This window comes from Paramormyrops kingsleyae, chromosome 17 (assembly GCF_048594095.1).
Source record: "Paramormyrops kingsleyae isolate MSU_618 chromosome 17, PKINGS_0.4, whole genome shotgun sequence".
Lineage (NCBI taxonomy): Eukaryota > Metazoa > Chordata > Actinopteri > Osteoglossiformes > Mormyridae > Paramormyrops > Paramormyrops kingsleyae.
In genome coordinates this window covers 274,140-296,258 of record NC_132813.1, presented here as the reverse complement: position 1 = coordinate 296,258, position 22,119 = coordinate 274,140, and the positions used below count along the sequence as shown (strand labels likewise).

Here is a 22,119-nt window from a genome sequence, read left to right as displayed (position 1 = left end):
ATAACATCATAAAGGATAGCCAACATGGATTTAGGAGAGGTAGATCCTGCTTAACGAATCTACTTGAGTTCTTTGAGGAAGCTACAAGTGAAATTGATCACAAAAAGGCCTATGATGTGATTTACTTAGATTTCCAGAAGGCCTTTGATGTTGTCCCCCACAAACGGCTCTTACTAAAGCTTAAAGCTGCAGGGATTTTAGGAACTGTGGCAGCTTGGATCAAAAACTGGCTAACTGACAGGAAGCAGCGAGTACTTATTAGAGGCACAATGTCACAGTGGGCCTCCGTTCATAGTGGGGTACCGCAGGGTTCAATTTTAGGACCACTATTGTTCCTAATTTACATTAATGATATTGACACAAATACATACAGTAAACTGGTTAAATTTGCAGACGACACCAAGGTGGGCGGGGTAGCAGATACTAATCTAGCAGCTGAGAGGCTTCAACGGGATCTGGATTTAATTAGCGACTGGGCTGATACTTGGCAGATGAAATTTAACACAGATAAATGCAAGGTAATCCATGCAGGGAGCAGAAATATAAAGTACAGATATTTTATGGGTTCCACTGAAATAAAGGTAGCTGATTACGAGAAAGATCTCGGTATGTATGTTGATGCTTCCATGTCCCACTCTCGCCAGTGTGGGGAAGCAATAAAAAAGGCGAACAGAATGTTTGGTTATATCTCTAGAAGTGTGGAGTTTAAGTCAAGGGAGGTGATGTTACACTTATATAATTCCTTGGTAAGACCCCACCTAGAATACTGTGTGCAGGTTTGGTCACCATACCTCAAGAAGGACATTGCTGCCTTAGAAAAGGTGCAACGAAGAGCTACGAGAATGATTCCTGGTCTTAGAGGAATGTCTTATGAGGAGAGGTTAGTGGAACTGAATCTGTTTAGCCTTGAGCAAAGGAGACTAAGGGGGGATATGATTCAGGTCTATAAGATTCTAACGGGTCTGGATGCTGTTCAGCCAAATGACTATTTCAATATTAGTCTAAATACTAGAACTCGTGGCCATAAGTGGAAATTAGCGGGAGAACATTTTAAAACAAATTTGAGGAAGCACTTCTTTACACAGCGTGTAGTTAGAGTATGGAATAGTCTTCCTGCTAGTGTAGTGGAAGCTAAAACCATGGGTTCCTTTAAATCAGAGCTAGATAAGATTTTAACAACTCTGAGCTATTAGTTAAGTTCTCCCCAAACGAGCTTGATGGGCCGAATGGCCTCCTCTCGTTTGTAAATTTCTTATGTTCTTATTACACCACCATTACTGACCATTGGACCACCACTGGACTATTGTTACACCACCATTACTGACCATTGGACCACCACTGGACTATTGTTACACCACCATTACTGACCATTGGACCACCACTGGACTATTGTTACACCACCATTGCTGACCATTGGACCACCACTGGACCATTGTTACACCACCATTATTGACCATTGCAGTTTCTATGGACAAGTCTAAGGGGAAAAAATTGAGAGAAAGAGGGATGGAAAAGAGGGATGTAGGTGGAATATCAAAAACAGAAATACAAGCAGATTTCTCCTTAATGGGTGGAATGGAGTTTCTAGGTAAAGAACTGTAGGAGAAGAAAGGGCTTGAAAATCATGGGAATAATAAAAAATAAAATTAATACAACTTAAGAATAACAATATACAATTGCTTGTGTGATAACATAATAAAAATATACATAGTGATCGCTGCACTTGCACATAGTAATCACAATTAGGAAAAGTTTATATAGGAAAATATTGCTTAGAATTTTAATATTTGGCTCATGCACCTATAAGCCAAGTAATCTGTTACTGCTTCCCTCTTGTAGAAATTAAAAACCTAAAGGCATTGCTCAGACTGACGTGAACCATGGGCAATAATTTTGGACCTGGTTGGGGTCAGATGTCTGTAGTTTTTGTTCCACTTAATGTTAATAAATAAAAGCTATTGATTACGGTCTTAAATTAAATTAATCTAGATGTACTGGGTTATGACCTGCATAATGCTAATGAAGTGAGAATAAAGTACACAGATCAACATGTCCTGCCTTGCTTCTGACCTAAGACAGCATTTGCTTAGAAATATATTTCATAAATAATGAAGTTCCACAATGCTGAAGGGGGTGGAAATTTACAGAAGATTGATGAATGATGGACAGGCAGGGAGTCACAACTATTTGAAATTTTTTCAGCCCTTTCACCTTCTTCAGCTTCTACATGCTGGTGTCCATGTCAATGAAGGTCAATGACAAAGTGAGGCTCAAGGCACCCCCAAGTGGCCATTTGTGATGAAACAAGAAGAATAAGAATTGCAGAGCAATCTGCTTTGTTAAAATCTACACAAGACTCCTTCCTGTGCAAAACACAAAAACAAAAACCACCTTTCACTCTTTAGGTGGGGAGTGGGGCTTTAAAGGATTATTTGCAAAGAGCATTATTTAAATTACAATTTTTTAGTATTTTACTCATGGTCACAGTGCATACTTTTTGACTGAAGGATAACTAAAACGTGGTACAGCAAAACACGCACATCACACTCCAGTTCAATTAAAGAACATTGCAGGTTTAATTCATTTTCTTTTAATTGTTACATTTTTTTAAACCTCCACCCTGCCCCACAACACACACACATACTGGTTTAGTTTCCCACGCCATCTCCCATGTAGGGTTGCAGTTATGACTAAAACATGTCATTACCTTCAACAAAGCAAATGGGTCAGGAATCAACCAAAGTGAAATTTACTGCCAAAGGTATAACTGTGTGTAAGACAGCAGAGGCTTGAGATTTGTGGAGACCAAAAACATCCTTCAATTAAGCCAAACAGAGATTGTTTTTCTGTTCGCTCTCATCTAGTTGGGACCTCAGAACAGACCTGTCCGTTGTATTCAAATTGCTGCACTTACATTGTGAGAAGGGGAAGTGCTGGTTTGATAGACCCAGCCACTGGCTCTCCCTCCCTGGGATGTTTCTCTCAGTCATCATGGTGCATAGTGACCCATGGCACTCTGGCCAAAAGGGGAAGCAAATCAACTGGCCGTGAAGTTACACCTTGCTTTTACACACTTGTATGTGGACATAAACATTTGTTATGCCCCTGAAAAAAAAGCAAAGCTGCTTATCAAATGTCCTCTTCAGCTTCAGTTGGTCCTGCCCAGGCCAACAGTGCCCCCCAGAGGAGAATTACCACTGTGCAGCCTAAACATAAACATTAATGTTTATCATTTCCATAAGATCCTAACTGAAACATGTTTGGCACCAGGAAAATCCAACATGCAGATTGTTGCATACAGCTCACTGCTAGCCTTCAACAATCACATCCACACACAGGACAAGAGATCCAACCCAACACAGAGCTGTTCAGCTGAAGTCACACAACGGCTGATTTCAGAACAGTGGTTTGCACACTACATGGGATCTCATGGGCAAAAAAAAAAAAAGTTTTCCCCAAAAGCAAAAATTAACCAAATGAATGAAAAAAATGTTTTACACTCAACATCTGAAACATCGAAGTCATTGACATATCTGATACATTAACCGGAATATTAGGTAATGCTTTTCATTAACTGTAAGATCACAATGCCTTAATAATGCAGTCGTAGAACACTCACTGCACCTTCATAATGCATTCATAGAACATTCACAAGCATCATGTAAGTATACCTTAACTTAGCATAACATCCCTTGACATGGTAAAACATATATTAGTAAACATATAAGCATTATAATCATATAATGGTGCTTATGAATGCTCTATGGATGGATTATGAAGGTGCATTAAAAATTCTATGAATATATAATGAATTCATTATGAAGGTACGGTTAATGTAAAGCGATATCAGATATTACAATACACCGGATCAGGAGAACCCAGCATGGAGGTTTAACTCAGGCGGCATCTAAGATGACAATACAGTCATTTAATTTAAAACCCCCAAACGAGCAACAGGACTATAATGTGATTTATCAGCACTCATTTGACACAGTCTGTCAGTTAATGAAGAGAGACACGAAAGCTGAAGGAGACACTGTTCTGGGTGGCCGCAGACAAGCGGCCCGCGATGGCCCGGGGATGCGGGCCTGGCAGGCCACTGGCACCCGCCTGGCGGCATGGGGTCCCGGACGTGGCCTGAGCGGTGGGACCAGGACAGGAGAGGACAGGTATTTCTGCTGGGTCCCGACGGATTCGGAAAATCAGAGAACAGAGGATGATGGAGCAGGTTCCGGGGAGAAAGACAGAACAAAACAATCGGGACACTATGACAGCGGGCTGCTGTCGCTACAGGATAAGTGCGGATAGAGGAACAGGGAGCCGCCTTGCATGTTGCATGGCCCCTTGGGTTCACCCTCTGCTGATGCGGCATAGGTCGCTCCAGGGCTGTTCCTCTACACCTTCTGTACGGGTATATCATTTTTCAATATAATTCATCTTATAAATGTATAAATACACTGAAACAGTACGCCGAAGTGAAAAGGGCTTCAGAAGGCCTCTGTCCCACTGACATGCTGTCAGTGAATCACCATCTCTCTCAGCAGGATCTCTCTTGCTCTCTCAGTCCATATCCCTAAAGGATCTCATATTTGTCCACCACCAATGCCGTCTCTGAGGAGAACCTGACGGGGCTGTCTCCATCCACCTGAGACACTTTCATGACCTGAAATAAAACAGGAGACGACATTAATGCTAAAAACAGGAAATCTGGCAAACAAAATCAGTCAGTCTAAGGTGACAATGCTACGAGTGCGGGTCACCAATGAGAGATGCAGAAATACAGGCAGCCAACGCCAAGGGAGGGACACCTGCCTGTATGTCACAGAAGGTGCGCTTAGAGACGAAGGAGACTGTGACGGGGAAGAAGTCGCTGGGCCGCCCAGCGACGCTGAATTCCAGGCTGCCAGTTTTATTGTTGCCGTCGACAACAGGCAGACACCACTCCAGCATGTTGCGCCGACTGTCGTGCCGGTACTCGCCGTCCAAGTCCCCGATCACAGGTGCTCCCACTCCTGACCTGCGGGGGGCAAACCGCAAACGAAACATTTGACATTCTTACACACACAGGCAGCAGAGAAGCCCTATGTGGACTTAGCTGGGAGATTCTAACAGGCAGTTTACTCACGGGACAGGGATGGTGATGACGACGTCGTTGAGTTCAAACCCATCCTCCTGCAGCTCGTATTCAATGTTCACGTCACAGCCATCGCCAGTCTCGGAAGGCCAGCAGTTTACTGGAGAGACATGAGAGAGACAATAACCTGGAGGAGACGGGAAGACCAGCCTGGCCAGTGTTACCGTGTGCTCTGCTGCTAATCAATCACAGTCTTATTTTAAGAGTAATTCATTTAGAATTTACCAGCTTAGGAGAGATAAGTACAGGGCCTGTTAGGAAGACTCATATTTACATCTAGCTGGGCTGAAAAGCTTCCAGAGGCTTTAAGTTCAAGCTAAAGTATAAATGGACCAAACACTCCACAGATAAGTACTGGTGAAGGATTAACATGGAAGCTGCATTTCATTAACTCGGACAGTGTCTTTAGTCTTTAATCTACTCAGCAGGCATGTAAGTCAGCCCTGCCAAAGGCAGTGCGAGCAGGGCTGCGATCCAGGACGCAACGGGCAGGGGGGCACGCACTGGTGAGTGGCACCAGCGCCGCCTCTGCGCTCTGCAGCCTCCACTTCAGCACCCCCACGTCACTGTTCAGCGGAAACGACTTTTCTGGATTCTTCAGGCCGATCAGCGAGTCTGCCGTGAAGAGCTTCTTGTCCACATTGGGGTGGGTCTGTCAGTGGAGGGAGTTTGGCTTTAGATCAAACCACCGAAAGTGTAAAGGAGCTTAACTCGTGCAGGAGTGTCAGGCCGGGCGGGTGACCCCTGGGGCTGGTTGCACAAAACACCTTAAGTTTTCCCCTTAAGTATGACACTTAAGGTTAATTTCTCCTCTACTAAGGGACTTATTGAAGGGTGTTGCACAGAACCCCTTAAAAGGTTTCCTTAGTTAAGGAAAAACATTAAGGGATTTGCAACATTGAAAGACGTTTTACAGCAGTAAAATTGTCCCATTTCCATGGAGACCGTTCATATGCTTGCACTCGCGTCTGCTTGTGATACCTGTTATCACCTCACAAAGTTACTCACAAAGTAAAAAAAAAAAAATGGGAGAAAAGAAGACATGAAAGCCAAAATGGTCAGAGGAGGAAAAGATTATACTTTGAGGAATACAATAAAAGAAAGGACATACTAAAATGTAAATCTGATCCGCAAACAGAAAACAATGAATGTGGGAGGAAATTGCAATGAAAATTAATCCAAGAACTTATTTGTTCTGGCCAAAAAAAAAAAAAGATCACTAGTTACAGGAGAGAATGTGACAAAACTACTAAGATAACGTCAACTGGTAAGAGTTAACTTACAACTTCAGATAGGTTAAATAACTAACATGACTTGAGGGAATCGTTAACGTTAGTCTATGTTGCTGACAGTGAAATAGATCTATGTACATAAGTTGCTCATCATCTTTCAACAAGTTATTACACATTAAAGTATTTAAGGTATAGATATAAAGTAGACTAACATGGGTAACGTTATAGGCTATGCATTGACACAGGCTTAACATTGACACACGTTTAGACTGCAACCTAATGTGCTAGAAAATAAATTCGGTGAATGACGCGGCACACCGCTGACTTGTGGACATAAAATACATTATTACAGCCCGGAATGAGCCCGTAGCATAAAACCGCAGAGCGATCATTAATTGCAACGCAGCTGGAAGAGCACGGCTTCGGAATGTGGAGTGATCCAACTGTAGACGGTCAGACAAATCATAAATTGACTCCCGGTCAAATTTCTAAAGCAAAATCAATTGCTCATCATTAAGCGTAATCTAAGGGGTTCTCACAGTTGCGGAAAACTTTTTGGGACGCCTTCATTTTCATTATTTATTATCATAAACTCGGCCATGTTGCAGTTAAGGTACGGTTAGAGGTACCTTAATTTTTTTCCCCTTAGTTTGGTTGCTAAGGTCTTTTGTGCAACCGTTAAGGGATTCCTTAAGTATAAGACCAAGATAAGGAGAAAAACTTAAATACTTAATACTTAAAAATTTTAATTTTAAGGAAACCTTAAGGACGACTTAAGGGTGTTTTGTGCAACCGACTATTTTAAGGAGACCTTAACTCGGACTTTAAGGAAAATCTTAACTTATGGTGTTTTGTGCAACCGGCCCCTGGTCTTTATACTGTCCCCTTTTTAATAACAGGAGCTGTCCAATGAGGCGGACCTTCATTTCCATGGTAGGGCTATAACCCACCTGTAGCTGAACCCCCTTCTTGTCATTGTTGATGACATGAAGCCGGATTCGCCCATTCTTCTCATCTGACACCCTGAGGGTCACCATACCCAGGACCTCCATATTCTGTAGGCCGCCATCCCGCCCGCAGGTAAGGGATATCTTCTCCTCGACCTTCAGGTGCACACTGGGGACGTGCCACAACACAAGAACACACACATGGGAAGGTGGCAGAAAGGACCTGCTTCTGGCCAGTAGTGTGGTAACTCATGCATAAAGACCAAGCAGGGGAAGTTAGAGTAAGGCCACAGAGTAGCACGGAAGCCACAAACTGCTACAGGAGTTCGGCACCTTCAGACAACAGCAAGTAAAACAGCTTGTTTCAGGCCAGAATATTTACCAATATCAGGAACAAGACCACAAAGAGAACACATGGTAGATTACGACACCACAAACCGTACCCCATCGGCCATAAAAGACTGTCCTCCATACCTCTCTACATTAACAGGGGGCGCCAGGGCCTTAGACGCCTCTGGTCTCTTCCCAGTGCTGGGCAGGATGATGTTCTCGCCCTCCAGTTTCAGTTTGTCCACAAAGTTGTCCACCTCCTTGCCCTTGGCACCCAGCTTCAGAGCCTTACTTGGGCCACTTGGCCTGTGGGAGGAAACATTCAGGGGAATAAGCGGCAGGTGGCGCCGTGGTTAACAAACACAGCTAAAGTACAGAAATGCAGTTAATACTGAAATATTTTCAAACCCTGTGAACTGCATAACTGTAAATAAAATTAAAGAAACTATAGAAAACCAAATTTAAGAGACAGGCAGAGCAGCAAAGAGCCACACACAGCTTATACCTGATGGGAGCAGGCACCACCTTAGGCTTTTCCGGCTCTACAAGCGTGTCCGAAATGATGGACGTGGAGCCTCCGCTCACACCGGAGCTGCCAAAGCCACCGAAGCCGGGAGCCTTCTTTCCGGAACGTTCTGCATCGCGACGGGCTTGCTGCAGCTCTTTGGCCTTCCGTCGCATTTCAGCTTTCGCCTCACGCTCCTGGGTCTGAGATATAATGCCGAGGGGTGCGGATGACTACAATGCAGGTTCTCAGCCTCACTCACATGTGTGTCGGCCTGAGGGCGGTCCTCACCTCTCTGACGGCTCGGAAGACCTTCTCCTCATGCGAGTCCATCTCGGTGAATGTGCGGATCTGGGCCAGGTTGACGTTCTCCCGGTAACCCAGTGCAACAATCTCATCAAAGGCGAAGATGAGGTCAAAGCAGTGCTCGGAGATCTCGCTCTCCTCCAACACTCGGCAGTACTCCGGAATCTGTAACGGCGGATTCACAGAGACCTTTGCACTGATCCGATCACATCCCACACGGTAAGAACTCAGCCTGAATAATACAACTAAGACCTCACTTAACTCTGCACTCAAACCAGAACCACACTTCAAATCCCAACCCGATAACTGCACCCCAAATCTCCACCTCCATTCAAACAGTTTATATGCATTTTACACACGTCATGCACACAAAGAAAAAAAATCCATTTAACTTCCACTCTTAGTGATAACTGTCTTATCAATCTCCATTATAAAACTGACAACTAAAGTCAGCTTGCCATGGTGACTGATGGATTACAGTCATACCACTCTAGAGAAGAGTCTTAGGGTCTCCAAGTCTTCCAGAATGTTGCTGTTTTTGGTGGTAATGAGCACCATGTAGAGCTTCTCCAGCGGCTGGTAGACGTAGCGCACGCTCTCGGTTTCCACGAAGGTGTGCTGCTTGCCCGTGTTCATCAGCTTGGGGAAGGCGGCCAGCAAACCCTCGATGCGCGTCCGAGTCATCTCCACGAACTGGCGCGACACGATGGCTTTACCGGCCTTGGTGCACACCGCTGCGGCCAGAAGTACCTGCGGACATCAGGAAGCTAATCACTAGGACAGCCATGCTGCTACAGCGGGACCTAAGCAAGTTTCACTCGGATTGAATTCAAAGGCACAACAACCGGAATAGTTTCCGTTCCTACAAGATAGCAGCAAGTGAAAGGAACCATAACAACCACTACTGCACATCAAACACCACGAATTAACTTCTGCAGCTTAACGCCTTTAATGGATTCGCACATTATTCTGACACGAAGGCATTAGCATTGACAAGGGGGCCAGCTACGGCAGATGCTAGCTCCGCTATTTTTAACGACTTTCTAGGCAGTTCCCAGTTCGCTATCACTCACCATTTTGGTCTCCTTTGGAGTTTTGCGTGTTTAAGTCGCCGGCTGGCTCGCTTTCGTCGGCGATTGAGTCCTTTTTGACCGTATATACCGTGAGATGATCGGTGAATCGTTCCCTTATCCGCCGCCGTCCTCCTACAGCTTCAATATGGCAGCGGCGTAAAGCCACGTCTCCAACCGGAAAAGCCGTCAGCAGCGGAGCAAGCAGGAGATGGGAGGCGGGGCTGAGCGCACAGAGAACAATAAAGCGAACGAACAATGGGGAAAAGGAAAAGAAAAAGAAAAAAAAGTGCTGTAAGCCACAGGTTTATCATGCGCGTCCATCAGCTGCAGCATAAGCGCACTCGAAATCAGAATATCCAGGTGACTATGTCTAGCTACAAAACAATTGCAAAAAATAAAGGTTTGGGTGTTGGGTGTAACTGGTGTCCCTACTTTCCAAAGTGGAAGGACTCATAGTAACAAGCGGACTTAGCATGATTGAAGGTCTCAGGTTCCAATCCCAGGAGGGTCAGCTGTACTTATACCTTCAAGGCAACTAACACCGATTTTTCCAGTAAACTATCCGGGTTTATATGAGTTGAAATGTAAAACTGCATTTACTAAATAAAACTACGTATGAGACCAACCTGGGTGGTTTTACAGTCAAATAATGCCCTCGTATGCAATATTACAATAAAATGATTGTTTTGAGTATCGTATAATAGTTTAACCCATTACCTAAACCTTACAGAATCGACTCTGAATAAGCATTTAGATTTAACATACAATCGGGCAGTAGTTTCATAAGGCTGATTAACAGCGTACTGAAACGTAAACTTACTGAAAACACTCATTCGTTAACATCTACATCCTCGCATGCGCAGATTGCTTTTCCTTGCAAGTTAACGGAAGTGACTGTGTGGAGGTCGGTGGTACGCTCATTCGGCTGCTCCGTCCTCCATACGCATAAAGAAGATGAATTAACCATCATCTGTTCATGGCACACAGGCCCGGATCGTCTCAATTATATAGAACAGCTTTCCTGTTTTATTGCTATCCCTTTGAAAACGCGCTGACATGTCAGAAGACGGGAATACGAAGGTGGGTCCGCTGTGGGCGCCTCGTAACATTTGAACTGTCGCCTAGAACTGGTCCAAGGCCTGATTGGCTTTTTTTCAAGTCAATCTTTATTGGCCGGTGCTACGATTCGTGTAGAGAGACATGTGGGCGGATAATAAGGTCAGATCTTGGAAACTTGGAAATCTCAGCCTGCTCGGCAGGTGTGATGTGCGCTATGTTACATTCATAACTGATATATGCGCCTACCTTTTGTATTCTTAACCAACGTAAAATACGCACATATGTATATAGTTATATATATATATATATATACACACAATTATATATTATTATATACAATTATAAATATACAATTATGTTCTGCACGTATGTGTAATTATGCGTTCTCTGCAAATCGGATTATTTTACCCCGTTCTTTGAATGGCGGGAATGGAAACCAGTCAAACCCAGCCTCCTTACATTTAAGCATTTCTATTCATTTAGCGCATCGTTCAGATATGTTTATTATTGATTCTGAATGTAGAACTTTAAAGTCTTTGTGAAAAAATGTGGAAGGCACATACTTGATATAAAGGTATGCGTGCAATAAGTAAATTCTGGTGTAACCCACATATCGCTGTTTTTCAAATCCTGCTATCACGCACTTGAGCAAGGTTCTTACCCCGAACTTTTTTCAGCAAAACGTCAAGCTGTAGGCCTATACGATGAGTTTGAGTAAATGATAGTAAAGCTATAAATATTCAGATTGATAACAGAAGGATGTTATGCTAAATTACAGTTTAATCAGTAGAAATAACAAGGCGAAGTCCATTATTGACTTAAACCCTCGAGGAGCCTACCAATCAGAAGGGACTCTCGGGAGTTACCACGGTTAATAGGTGATTAAAATGTTTGGGCTATACTGTAGTATTTTGTCAAAATTAATTACTGTTATTGTAAGATGATATATAAAAGATTAGAAGAAATACTTTAATGATCTGCAAAAATATTAGGCCTGTTATTGGAGGGCAGCAGCTATTGAAAATAAGGTTTTTCGTCTAAGGTTTTTTTTTTTTTTTTTTTTTTTACCAAACTCTGTTGCTGAGATTAGCAGTTAAACCTCAGTGTTAATAAACGTATCTTAAAGAAATATTTTGACACGTGTTACGATACCGCTTGAGCTTTCTCATATCTGGATTTTGGACACACAGGTATGTGTAGCAAACAAATATAAATGAGATTATTATGGGAAGTTATCCACCGCCAGCACAGGCTCCCAGACCCCATAGCGAGGTAAAAACTGCCCCACCCGGACCTCCCCAACGGAATCGGCAACTCCTTACTTATCAGCTGGGGCCAGCAAAACGGCGGGGGAGGCTGTGATGAGGCTTAAAAAGCTGTATTTTAGCGAAGCATCCAGAGCAGTCTGTAGACACATATAGTGACAGTTGCAACCTAGCAAAGAGCAAAACGGTTGCTGAAATGCCGAGTAACCTACAGGGAACAATGGAAGACGGACCATATAAGTACATAAGGGTAAGACTCTCAGTTGAATGTGTTTGTTAGGCCTATTGTATTCTTATACTTTATAACTTTGTTATAAGAATATTCTCTCATACCTAATGTACACCAGACTTGTGTGGGTAGCTCAAGTATAGCTATGTACAACATAGCGAATTGCAGATTGAGCGTAGTGTGTCTGTCAGGGGGAGAGCAGGGGGCCTATGTTTCTGAAATATTATTTCATCTTTACAGGAGGGGAATGGAAAAGTCAGTCGTATCATTCGGATCGGAACCCGAAAGAGTCAGGTTGGTGTCAATTTAATATGAAACCGAAAGTAGAACAAATTCTATTTTGAATTGCATTGGTTGGTAACGGATTGTAGTATGCACGGAATTTGGCTATTGATTTGAAATGACCTAAAATGTAGGGTAATTTTTCTTAAATTTGAAGGAAACTTTGCTGTAGGCCTAAGTTTGTATAGTCGGAATTTTTATTATTTCACTTTTCTGTAGTTTAGTAATTAATGTTCAGCGTTTTCTTTAACTGTGAATGGCGACCATATATTTGATATTTACGTTTATTATATTTACTTTTTCCGAAAATACTTCTGATTGTTCTTTGAAACCGGAACGCATTTTCCTTGGTTGGTGAATTTGCTGTATTTGCCTATATAAATTACGAAGAGTGTAGGTTTTCCAGCAAGGCGCGGTGGAGCCCAGGCGATCCCCGATCAGATAAGGGTTTGGGCGCTGGGCAGCAGCTCTCGCCTCAGCGCAGCTAGATCAAACGTTGCTTTCTGTAGGCTACCTGTGCGTGTTGCCTCATACTTTGCTGAATGGCAAAGCTTTCGGTTCCTCCTGATATTTTGCTCATCTTGCAGTTTTATTAAGAAAATACGAAATAGTGATCGAACTGTTTTGCACGATTAATTAAATCTGTGATATACATAAAGTTTGACTTTTAATTACGTTAATAGCATTTCAAAATATGCAAGCATGTGATAAAATGAAATAGCGTGTGTCCGAGACTTTAAAACCGACTTTACAACATGACACACACGACAGTAATGAATGAATGAATAAATACATAGGCCTATAGCTTAAAAATACAGAAATCTCTTGTGATCTGTTCCAAATTTGGTTCTTCTTCCCCCAAACTGAGTGTTTTTGTGTCCTTGGCAATATGCGGTAGCTTGCTCGGATCCAGACCGACAGCGTGGCGGACAGGCTGAGGAAGCTTTACCCTGATGTCCACCTCGAAGTCGGTAAGAGACGCAGAATTCTGGGCGCAACTCAGAAAGGAACCAGCAGGCCGAGAAATGGGGGAAATGTGATTGATGTTTCAATAGTGAAATAACTGCTGAGCTGGCTCATCAGTGATGTTTCTGCTGTTGGACCGAGGGAACACCTCCTTTTCTGTCTCATGCCATAGGATGAGGTGTTTCAGAAGGGGGGGTTGGTGCTAAGCCCACTATAGAGCCCCCAGCCTTTGTGTGTGTAACTGATGAAGGACACCCCCTTCCAACTAAAGACTAAAGCCTCTTCGTTTACATTTACACATCAGGTTGTCTCCATCAGAGTGGGAGATTAATTAGTTGGTTTTAGAAGTTGGATGTGTTTAAATGTAAGTTTAGGCCTAGATTTTTTTTTTTAATGTGGTATTTTCTTTTCTTTCTAGTTGCCATGTCAACAACTGGAGATAAAATCTTGGACACAGCATTATCAAAAGTGAGTGTCTGTTTCCAAGTCCTGCTGAATTATAACTGAACCATGCTTACTGTAGTATGCTTCTCATATATTGGTATTTGAGGGAAATGTGGTGTTTATGTTCTGCATTAAAAGCATCATTTAGGACAGTGTTGGCCACATGTGCTTCATTTATTGATGGGAGCATTTGTTTGTGATGTGCATGTTTTAGATTGGAGAAAAGAGTCTTTTCACGAAAGAGCTAGAATACGCTCTGGAGAAGAATGAGTAAGTATTCAGTCATCTTCACTATTATTTTACATATACAGCTCTGGAATAAATTAAGAGACCACTATATTTAAAAAAAAATCTGCATTGTTTAATCATGGTTCTGCTGGCAGAAGGCTGCACTGTAAGGCAGGCTGCTTCCAGGCTCTATGTTTCTAAGACAGCAGTACACAAGAACAAAGTGAAGCAGGAGATGCTGGCAATGACCAAAAACCAGACAGGTAGAGGGCAGGAGCATCTTTCTAATGCCCGAGATGACCCTCGACTTATCCTCATAAGTCAGAGGATAACCTCAAATGACCTTCAAAGAGAATGGGAAGCATTTAGTGGTGTGAAGTGCACTGCTACAATAGTTAGGACAGCTAGGACTCTTAGAAGCCATTAAAGATCCATAAAGCCAAGAAGAAGCCCTTCATCAATGAGAAGCAGGGAAGAGCCTGGCTGCAGTTTGTTTATTTTACACAGATGCATTCCCATAAACTGAGAAATAAGTGAAACTAAAAATGTTGCTGTGTCTCTTAAAATTTCCCAGAGCTAAATATACACAGAGCCGTCTCACTTAATGACCTACCTGTCTAACAACCGCCCAGATTTATGACCAGCTCTCCAACCAGTCGGTATTGTACACTGCGTGAGAACTTTGGTGGTGTCAAGCTTCCCATCTCGCGTCACCATTTCTCAGTCTCGTTCCTGCAATCGTTCAGTATTCACTACAATAGCGTTCACAATCTCGTAGACTACAAATGTGTCTGATACATATTTTTTGAAAATAAAGGGATAAAGTAATAATTTTTGTTATAAAACCAATTAGGGATGTGCACAAGTACTCGATTAATCGATTACTCGAACCCATCAGCGAGCATGAAAATGATGATCGATTGGCTCTAAAAATGCATTTTTTAAAATTAAACTACTTTCATTCTTTCTGATTGGTTATGCTGGTATTTGGGCGGTAGTCTGATATTTGATTGGTTACGGCTGTGAGAAGTTGCGGTCTAGAGACAGGACCGGAGCACAGAACGAAAATGGCTTCTAAAGCGCGCAGCGATGTCTGGCAACACTTTGAAAAACTTGACGAAAAAACAGTCAAGTGTAAGATGTGCAGCGCCACAGTCGTCTACAACTCCACAACGAGTTCGATGCGTTATCATCTTGCACATAAACACAAAAAAGCAGATGATGCCGATGCCACTACCAGCAGTCAGACGAGCATAAGAGATTTCACCATCAGACAGAAATGCGACAAAGGCCGGGCAGAGAAGACGACGCAGTAATAGCAGAAATGACAGCAGAAGACTTGCTGCCTATTAGTTTTGTTGAAGGTGAAGGTTTTAAACGTCTAATGAATTAAGTTGAGCCCCACTATACTGTCCCATCGCGCAAAACGGTCACTGCAAGGATTACGGGGCTTCAGTTGCCGTTGTTTTAAAGTAACGGGAGAAGCGCATCCACTACTTTATGATTGGCACGTAGTTCAAGCTCACATATATTTTGTGTAGATAAATACAATTTGTAATATAACATTTGCACATTTATGTATCTAGGCTATGTGATTAATTTTATATACAATGCGTCATGTAGAAAAAGCGCTTCAGCTTCACCTCATGCTGTTACTTCTTTTAAATGTTTACTGTATACTGTGACGCAAACGCACTGCCCCTTGCTTAAACTCCACCCCCGATTAATCGAGTACTCGTTTCTCTGTGGATTACTCGAAATGAAATATGATCAAAAATGCCCATCCCTAAAACCAATAAATTTCCAGTATTTTTACAGAATCAAGCAAGCGCCCCAAGACTTTTTGTGAGCGCTGTATTACGATCATAATCTAGGCCTATAAATATTAGTATCCTATAATAGGGGGAGGGGAGGTCATAAATTGTTACTTGGTTTATTTTGTTTTAAAACATTGATAAATGTGAAGGGGTGACTGTACATATCCTTGAAAGGTTTTTGGATGAAGTGGCTGATGTTGGCTCTATGTGCCCCCTACAGGGTAGACCTGGTAGTGCACTCTCTGAAGGACCTGCCCACTGTGCTGCCGCTGGGATTCACCATAGGAGCTGTGCTGGAGTGAGTGTTCAGGCCAAGTAGCTGCTGTGCTAAGCCTCAGAGCAGCTTTTGCCCCCTTATAGAACCTTCAGACAGCTTCCTGCCTTCACACACCATCAGCTGTTTGTATTTTCTTACACTAGCTTAACTGAAACGGGCCACTGTGCCATGTGTAAGACAGACCAGAGAACGCTGCTTTCCCTGCAGGCTTTAACCTAGAATGATTGGATGGATGCGTGTGACTGGACACCCTTGATATAAATTAAGATGTTAGAATCAGGCTGTTTATTTTACATTTGACAATAGCTTTGAGACCTGAAGACATTACTGCATGCATGCATACTTTTTTGTTGTCTTTTTCTGTAGAAGGGAAATCCCTTATGATGCGGTGGTGTTGCATCCGAAAAACGCAGGGAAGTCCCTCGACACTCTACCAGACAGGAGGTTTGTCAACTTACTCCTGGAGGACTAATGGGGTCTGTTGTCCACTTCTGCAGTCCCCAGTGAAGTAGTGGGCCTCCACACTATCAGCCCTTTTGTCGTTAGTTGGCTGGAGAGGTAGAGCTAACTGGCTTTGCTCCACTGAAGGGTGAGAGTGATTCGGGCAGCGCCTGTGAGCCAGTGACTGACACCGTAGCTCCTCCAGTCAGCACACAGCCCTCCCACTCACAGTACGTGTATTGGCTGTAAATGGGAGAAGCACAGTCAGCTGCTAAAGAAAAACGGGACATTTTAAGTGGTCGTCTGTAATGAAACATAAGATACAAGTTCTACAACCGTGTATCTCCATGGCTGTTTAATAGGAAAGAACAGGAGTGGCGAGTTATGCCCAGCCCTTCTTCAGTAGGTAACCATGGCATTTTTACAGCGTCGTCGGGACCAGTTCACTTCGCCGAGCAGCCCAGCTGAAGAAAAGGTTCCCCCAGCTGGAGTTCAAGGACATTGTATCTTTTCAATGCCATTGTATCTTTTCCAGGGGTCTGTCCCTCCCCTGAACACTTAAAACTTTAGCTTGACATCCTCCAAGTGCCAGGTGCATTTAACATTGTTATGATATGATCCTTATTTGGGTCTGCTTGGTCCCCATGTATTCATCAAGGTACTGGTTTTTCAGAGTGCAGATGAGCCCAGTTGATGCCCTCAGTACATTTTTATGTCAGTCTAAATAGCCTGTTGGGGAATGAGGGCATCCGTTCAGTATCAGAGATGATTTTAATCACCCTACCTGCATGGAGTGGAGCTGCATGAATGTTGTCGTCATTCCTGATCAGTCTTTCAGCGGGGCAACCTCAACACTCGCCTGAAGAAGCTGGACGAGACAGACAACTTTTCTGCCATCATCCTGGCTGCGGCTGGCCTCAATCGCATGGGCTGGGACAATCGGATTGGTCAGGTGTTTCCACACGTTCTCAGCTCAGACACTCGTTACATACATTGTGCTGGTAGGTTATGGCAAAGCTCTCAAAAATGCCAAGAAATCCTCTCACACAAAGACACTCTTTGCTGTCATCCCTTAGATCCTAGACCCAAAGGACTGCATGTATGCTGTTGGACAGGTGGGCACACTATATGCTTTACTGATTGGACAGTGGAACTCCTGGCCTTGTGCATTATGGGTATCATGACATGCAACTTGGACCACAGGGTGCGCTGGCAGTGGAGGTGAGAGCCAAGGATAAGGACATCCTGGAGATGGTTTCTGTACTGCATCACTCTGAGACCGTGCTGCGCTGCATAGCTGAGAGGGCCTTCCTCCGACATCTGGCAAGTCGTCTTCTGCCTTCTAGTGCTTAAGATGCCCAGCAGGGGGCATCAGATGGCTGAGTCAGCCAAGCAGTTAAATTCAGCGAGGCCTGCAGACTGTAAGTGGGTGTTGTGTGAATTGGCAGAGCTGTATGGGACATGGAGTCTGCAGATTCCACCCACAGTCCACTGCTGTCACGCAGTTTTTAGACAGGGGTCTATGCAGGGGCGCATTAATACATAGGCTACCTTAAGCTATAGGCTACAGCCCTGGTCCTGGGGCTGGTCCTCTGGAAAAATTAACAGTTGGTTAAATCGGTAACACTTGAGTGTCCATGCTGACGTCAGCCTAGTAATACCAAAACCAAGTAGATGCAGTCCCATGCTCACACTCTGACACTCTCTCTCTCTCAGGAAGGTGGCTGCAGTGTGCCGGTGGCTGTCCACACAGAAGTGACAGACTCACAGGTAGCAAGAGCCTCACTTATACTCTGTCTGCATGTTACACTGCATGGTCCTTTGTGTGTGACACAGGTGCAATATTAGCAGATGTGGTGTCACTGTTGTGAAATGCAATGTGTTTCATGGTTTCAGTTGTACCTGACTGGGGCAGTCTACAGTCTGGACGGTTCCCAAAGTTTGAAGGAGACCATGCAGACTAGCGTCATCCCAGGTGATCAGGTCAGTCTGTAGTGTGGGATGGGGCGGGATTTAAGAAATGGCTGGTCTATATTAAAATAAAAAATCTGGCTAAAGACATGAGTGGACTGAGGTCTGTACTCCTCCTTGTCAGGTGGAGAGAGGTGTGGACAATGAGGCCCAGCGTGTGGGGGTGACGGCCAGCAACCTCCCCGGATCCCCCCAGGATGCTGCCGAGAGATTAGGTGTGGATCTGGCCCAGCTGCTGCTCAACAAGGGTGCCAAGGAGATCCTGACAGTGGCAAGACAACTCAATGAGGCCTGCTAATCCCCTCAACCCATTCCAGACAGACACCAGAGTCCAGGTGGAACCAGACGCTCTCCGAGAAACAAGCACATACACACAACCTCCAGAAGGCCCCTTTTAAACCTCACCACATCTTCTACTAATTGTAAAATCCTAATAGTCTTTCAAAGAATTCACATTATATTTTTAATAATTATGCGGAATTAAAGGGCAACATATTTAAATGGCAAATGTCTAAAAAATGCAGATCCAACCAATGAAGTAATACCCAGAGACAGCATGTGTCAGCTAGTCGACGGCTGTTCTTATAAAGACCCCCCACTTTACCACATCCATCCTATCAGTATTCAGCTCACTGTGTCTGCGCTGATAAATAAGGTTGTTTGCTCTTTCACCCACACACACCATTTCAGAATGAATAACCTAAATATCAGTACAGTTTATTTTCATATAATATAATTAAGAAGGGAAAGTAAATGTCCACCGGTGAAATTATTTCCCAAAGAGGTGCTGTTTCTATTCATAGAAAGTGCTTTCTTATGTATAGACTGGCTAATTAGACTCCATCTTAATATGTTCATGAAACACTGTGTGTTTTAAAAGACCCATTACACTCCTGTATACCAGCTCATCAGCACTACTAGAATGCTTACTGTGTTCCCAATTTCCCTTCCTTAGCATGTCACAGCTTACCATATAACGTATTTACCAAAGGCCGACTTGCTGCTACTGCGAACACACAGGGTAAAAGACTACACACTGAATGTGCATTGGATTACATCAACTGTGTTGTGTTTAGATGACAAATGTGCTTAATATGGGTTTGTAAAAGCTCAGTGTCTTTGAGCGTCTGTACTTATGTGCCTTATGTGTCTGTGTAATGGGTAATAAAAATGACTAGTACATCGGGAAAGACACTGATTTTTAAGGCCTACAACTGCCTTCAGAAAGATGCATGTATTAGATAAATACCTTATCAAAAACAAAATCGTTTGCTGTAAAAAAAAAAAAAAAAAAAAAAAACCCAAAAGGGTAGACTTGTGAAAGTGTCTAGGGATCCTGCTCTGCTGAATGTAAGTGAGGATTCTGATGGTTTACAATCATTCACATGTACAGTGGCATGATCCCAAATGCTAATGATGCAGAACATGGGCTGTGTTCATAAATTAAAGCTAGAATCAATCATACTAAACCCCAAGGTTAAATGAAAAAGTTCATCCACTACAAGAACATCACGGTGACGTAGTTTTATCACACTGACTAATTTTATTTCGAGTTCACATATATACATATATATATATCACATAATCTGGGCCAGACCATCACCATTGTGATGCATCCTCTTTTGATTAATATTGTGTGATTAAATAAAAATGGCAGTTAAATGACAGTTTTCAAGAATAAGTAACTCCGCCAGAGTGTCTCTTTGGGGTCACTTTTGCCGGTCCCAAGCCCGGATATAGGAGGAGGGTTGATATTGTGATATAAAAAAAACAAGAATCGTCAGATGAAAGTTCATTTGTAGTTCTCAACGTATTTAGGGTGTTTTTAACCACCTTTTGTCTCTCCCGCGACATTATTCCTCTCTCCTACAACGTCCATTATAATTACATGCACATTGTGCAAAATAGGCGATGGCGTCATTTAGCGACTTTTGGGACAACCAATAGCGACTTTCCTTGCTGAGGAGTTTGCAACAATGCCAAGAAGCAATGTATCGGGTAGCGACAAATTAACCGGACTTTAGATGACGGGTGTTAAAATCTGTCTGGACGCCAGCTTTTCCTTATCTTTAATGAACGTGTCAGACTTTAAACTGCAAAAAACTTCCGGTACACCACCAACGTCTTTTTTTACTTTGTTTATCCAAAACTTAAACATGGCGGTAAAGTGGTTACCTTGATCTACGGCAGAAGGCACGGTGTTTGCTGTAAATTTGGGATCATGAGACCATCTAGGAACTGAATGCGACACACACAACTGTCCTATTTGGTAAAAACTTCTTATACATGGAGCACAGTTAAATTAATATCACTGCGTTGTATACTCACGCCGAAAACTAGTTTAAATATGCCACAAAATAACATTAACAGAAACTGCATCGTGCTATGCGGTAGCGCTTTTCCCCTGTTTTCTGCAACACAAAAAGTCGCACGGTGATGACGAAAAAGTGGCCGGCCCTGGAACGTTAAGCTCATTATATGAGCCCAGAAAGCTGGGTAGAGGCACGGTTCATGACAACCAGGCCAAGTGTGAGTAAACAGAAGTGTTGCTTGTGAAGCCGACTTTCTTAAAACGGAGCATGAATGAACTTGCCTGTCCTCATTAAGTAGTTGTAAAGTAGGTCAGTCAATAAATAGACTTAGTTTACCCCTCCCTGTGGACCCACATGTTTTAAAAATGTAGGTTGTACTCTTTATTAATAAATGTTGTCTGGGCGGTAATTAAGACATTTCATTGGCTAAGCATGGAAGCAGGCTTCAAGCTAACCTCTTTAGCAATTGCATCATACCCAGATTGTGTTGTACTAAAAAGGGGTTTCATCAGTTTTCCATATTATTCTGATTCTCTTTTTGCCCAAGAAAATATCCCTGAAGATTCCATGCACAAACATGTGTTGAACTCAATGAGAAAATAACAAGCAACAATCAACTGGAAGTTTTAATCTTTTTTACAAGGAAACTGTTTGAAATGAAAAGTTTATATCTGCACAATACATGCTATACAGTTTCAGGTTTAGTGTAATGTAAAAAATAAGCAATCACAAGTAACTTTCAGGAAAAAAAAAAAATATATATATATATATATATATTAAATATATTAAACAGAAGCCCCCCCCCCCCAACAAAAAAAAAAGTAATAAACGTTGTTTTCACAATAAAGAAGACCTATTACTTCAGATTAGCTGCCCCAGAACACATAACTCACTGTAATTATGGCTGCTGGTGCTGCTGTACATGCCAGCTTGATCTGATATGCTTGTCCATTAATTTAATGTTCTTATCAACCATTATGGGGGTCAGGCAGCCAGTTGTCCTTGGATCCTAAGAGGTTTTTTTCCCCTTACTTGGGAGTTGTTGGTGCCTCTTCTCTGTTATCTGGCTTTCTTTCATTTCTTTGTCTTCCCATTTCCTTGTTTTTAATTTTTCTGTGGAAATCCTGCAGGAATGTATCACAGTACACCCATGTAAAGCGCCCTGAGGTGACACTGTTCTGAAAGGTGCTATATAAAAATAAATTGAATTGAAGAAAGATTTTGTCCAGCAGACTGAATCAATACATATCTTATGTCCAGTATTTTCAAACCAACACTGTCAAAAACATTGCCATCCCTAG

At 42.9% G+C, this 22,119-nt stretch overlaps 2 protein-coding genes across 4 annotated transcripts; one reads left to right on the top strand and one right to left on the bottom strand.

Annotated features, from left to right (window-relative positions):
• Positions 1-2,552: 2,552 nt before the first annotated feature.
• Positions 2,553-9,666, bottom strand: LOC111833821 (coatomer subunit delta). Its single transcript, XM_023792436.2, has 10 exons — positions 9,528-9,666; positions 8,941-9,204; positions 8,440-8,619; positions 8,149-8,351; positions 7,788-7,949; positions 7,317-7,482; positions 5,639-5,786; positions 5,126-5,234; positions 4,813-5,017; positions 2,553-4,663 (listed from the first exon to the last, which is right to left on the bottom strand). The coding sequence occupies exons 1-10, from the start codon at positions 9,528-9,530 to the stop codon at positions 4,574-4,576; spliced, it is 1,530 nt and encodes a 509-aa protein (XP_023648204.1). The 5' UTR covers positions 9,531-9,666; the 3' UTR covers positions 2,553-4,573.
• An 801-nt stretch (positions 9,667-10,467) lies between these two features.
• On the top strand, positions 10,468-19,696 carry LOC111833822 (porphobilinogen deaminase). 3 transcript variants are annotated; one of them, XM_023792439.2, is made up of 14 exons: positions 10,468-10,607; positions 12,321-12,374; positions 13,261-13,333; positions 13,747-13,796; positions 13,987-14,042; positions 16,038-16,115; positions 16,461-16,538; positions 16,963-17,038; positions 17,374-17,487; positions 17,612-17,650; positions 17,739-17,858; positions 18,252-18,305; positions 18,432-18,518; positions 18,631-19,696. In XM_023792439.2, the coding sequence occupies exons 1-14, from the start codon at positions 10,584-10,586 to the stop codon at positions 18,802-18,804; spliced, it is 1,077 nt and encodes a 358-aa protein (XP_023648207.1). In that variant the 5' UTR covers positions 10,468-10,583; the 3' UTR covers positions 18,805-19,696. The 3 variants fall into 3 exon arrangements, with proteins under 3 accessions (XP_023648207.1, XP_072557098.1, XP_023648205.1); XM_072700997.1 differs by lacking the exon at positions 10,468-10,607 and adding an exon at positions 10,967-12,101 and having other exon boundaries at positions 17,739-17,862; positions 18,256-18,305; XM_023792437.2 differs by lacking the exon at positions 10,468-10,607 and adding an exon at positions 10,987-12,101.
• Positions 19,697-22,119: the final 2,423 nt, after the last annotated feature.

Bases quoted from the DNA above. Each gene is read 5' to 3' on its own strand.
- LOC111833821 (XM_023792436.2), bottom strand. The intron at 8,620-8,940 runs GTATGACTGTAA...CCGCCGTTACAG, and splicing joins TAAGACTCTTCTCTAGAGTG to ATTCCGGAGTACTGCCGAGT. The intron at 5,235-5,638 runs GTGCGTGCCCCC...ATGTCTCTCCAG, and splicing joins GGCGCTGGTGCCACTCACCA to TAAACTGCTGGCCTTCCGAG.
- LOC111833822 (XM_072700997.1), top strand. From the start codon at position 12,048: ATGCCGAGTAACCTACAGGGAACAATGGAAGACGGACCATATAAGTAC. The intron at 12,375-13,260 runs GTTGGTGTCAAT...AATATGCGGTAG, and splicing joins TCGGAACCCGAAAGAGTCAG to CTTGCTCGGATCCAGACCGA. The intron at 17,863-18,255 runs GTCGTCTTCTGC...TCTCTCAGGAAG, and splicing joins CTTCCTCCGACATCTGGCAA to GTGGCTGCAGTGTGCCGGTG.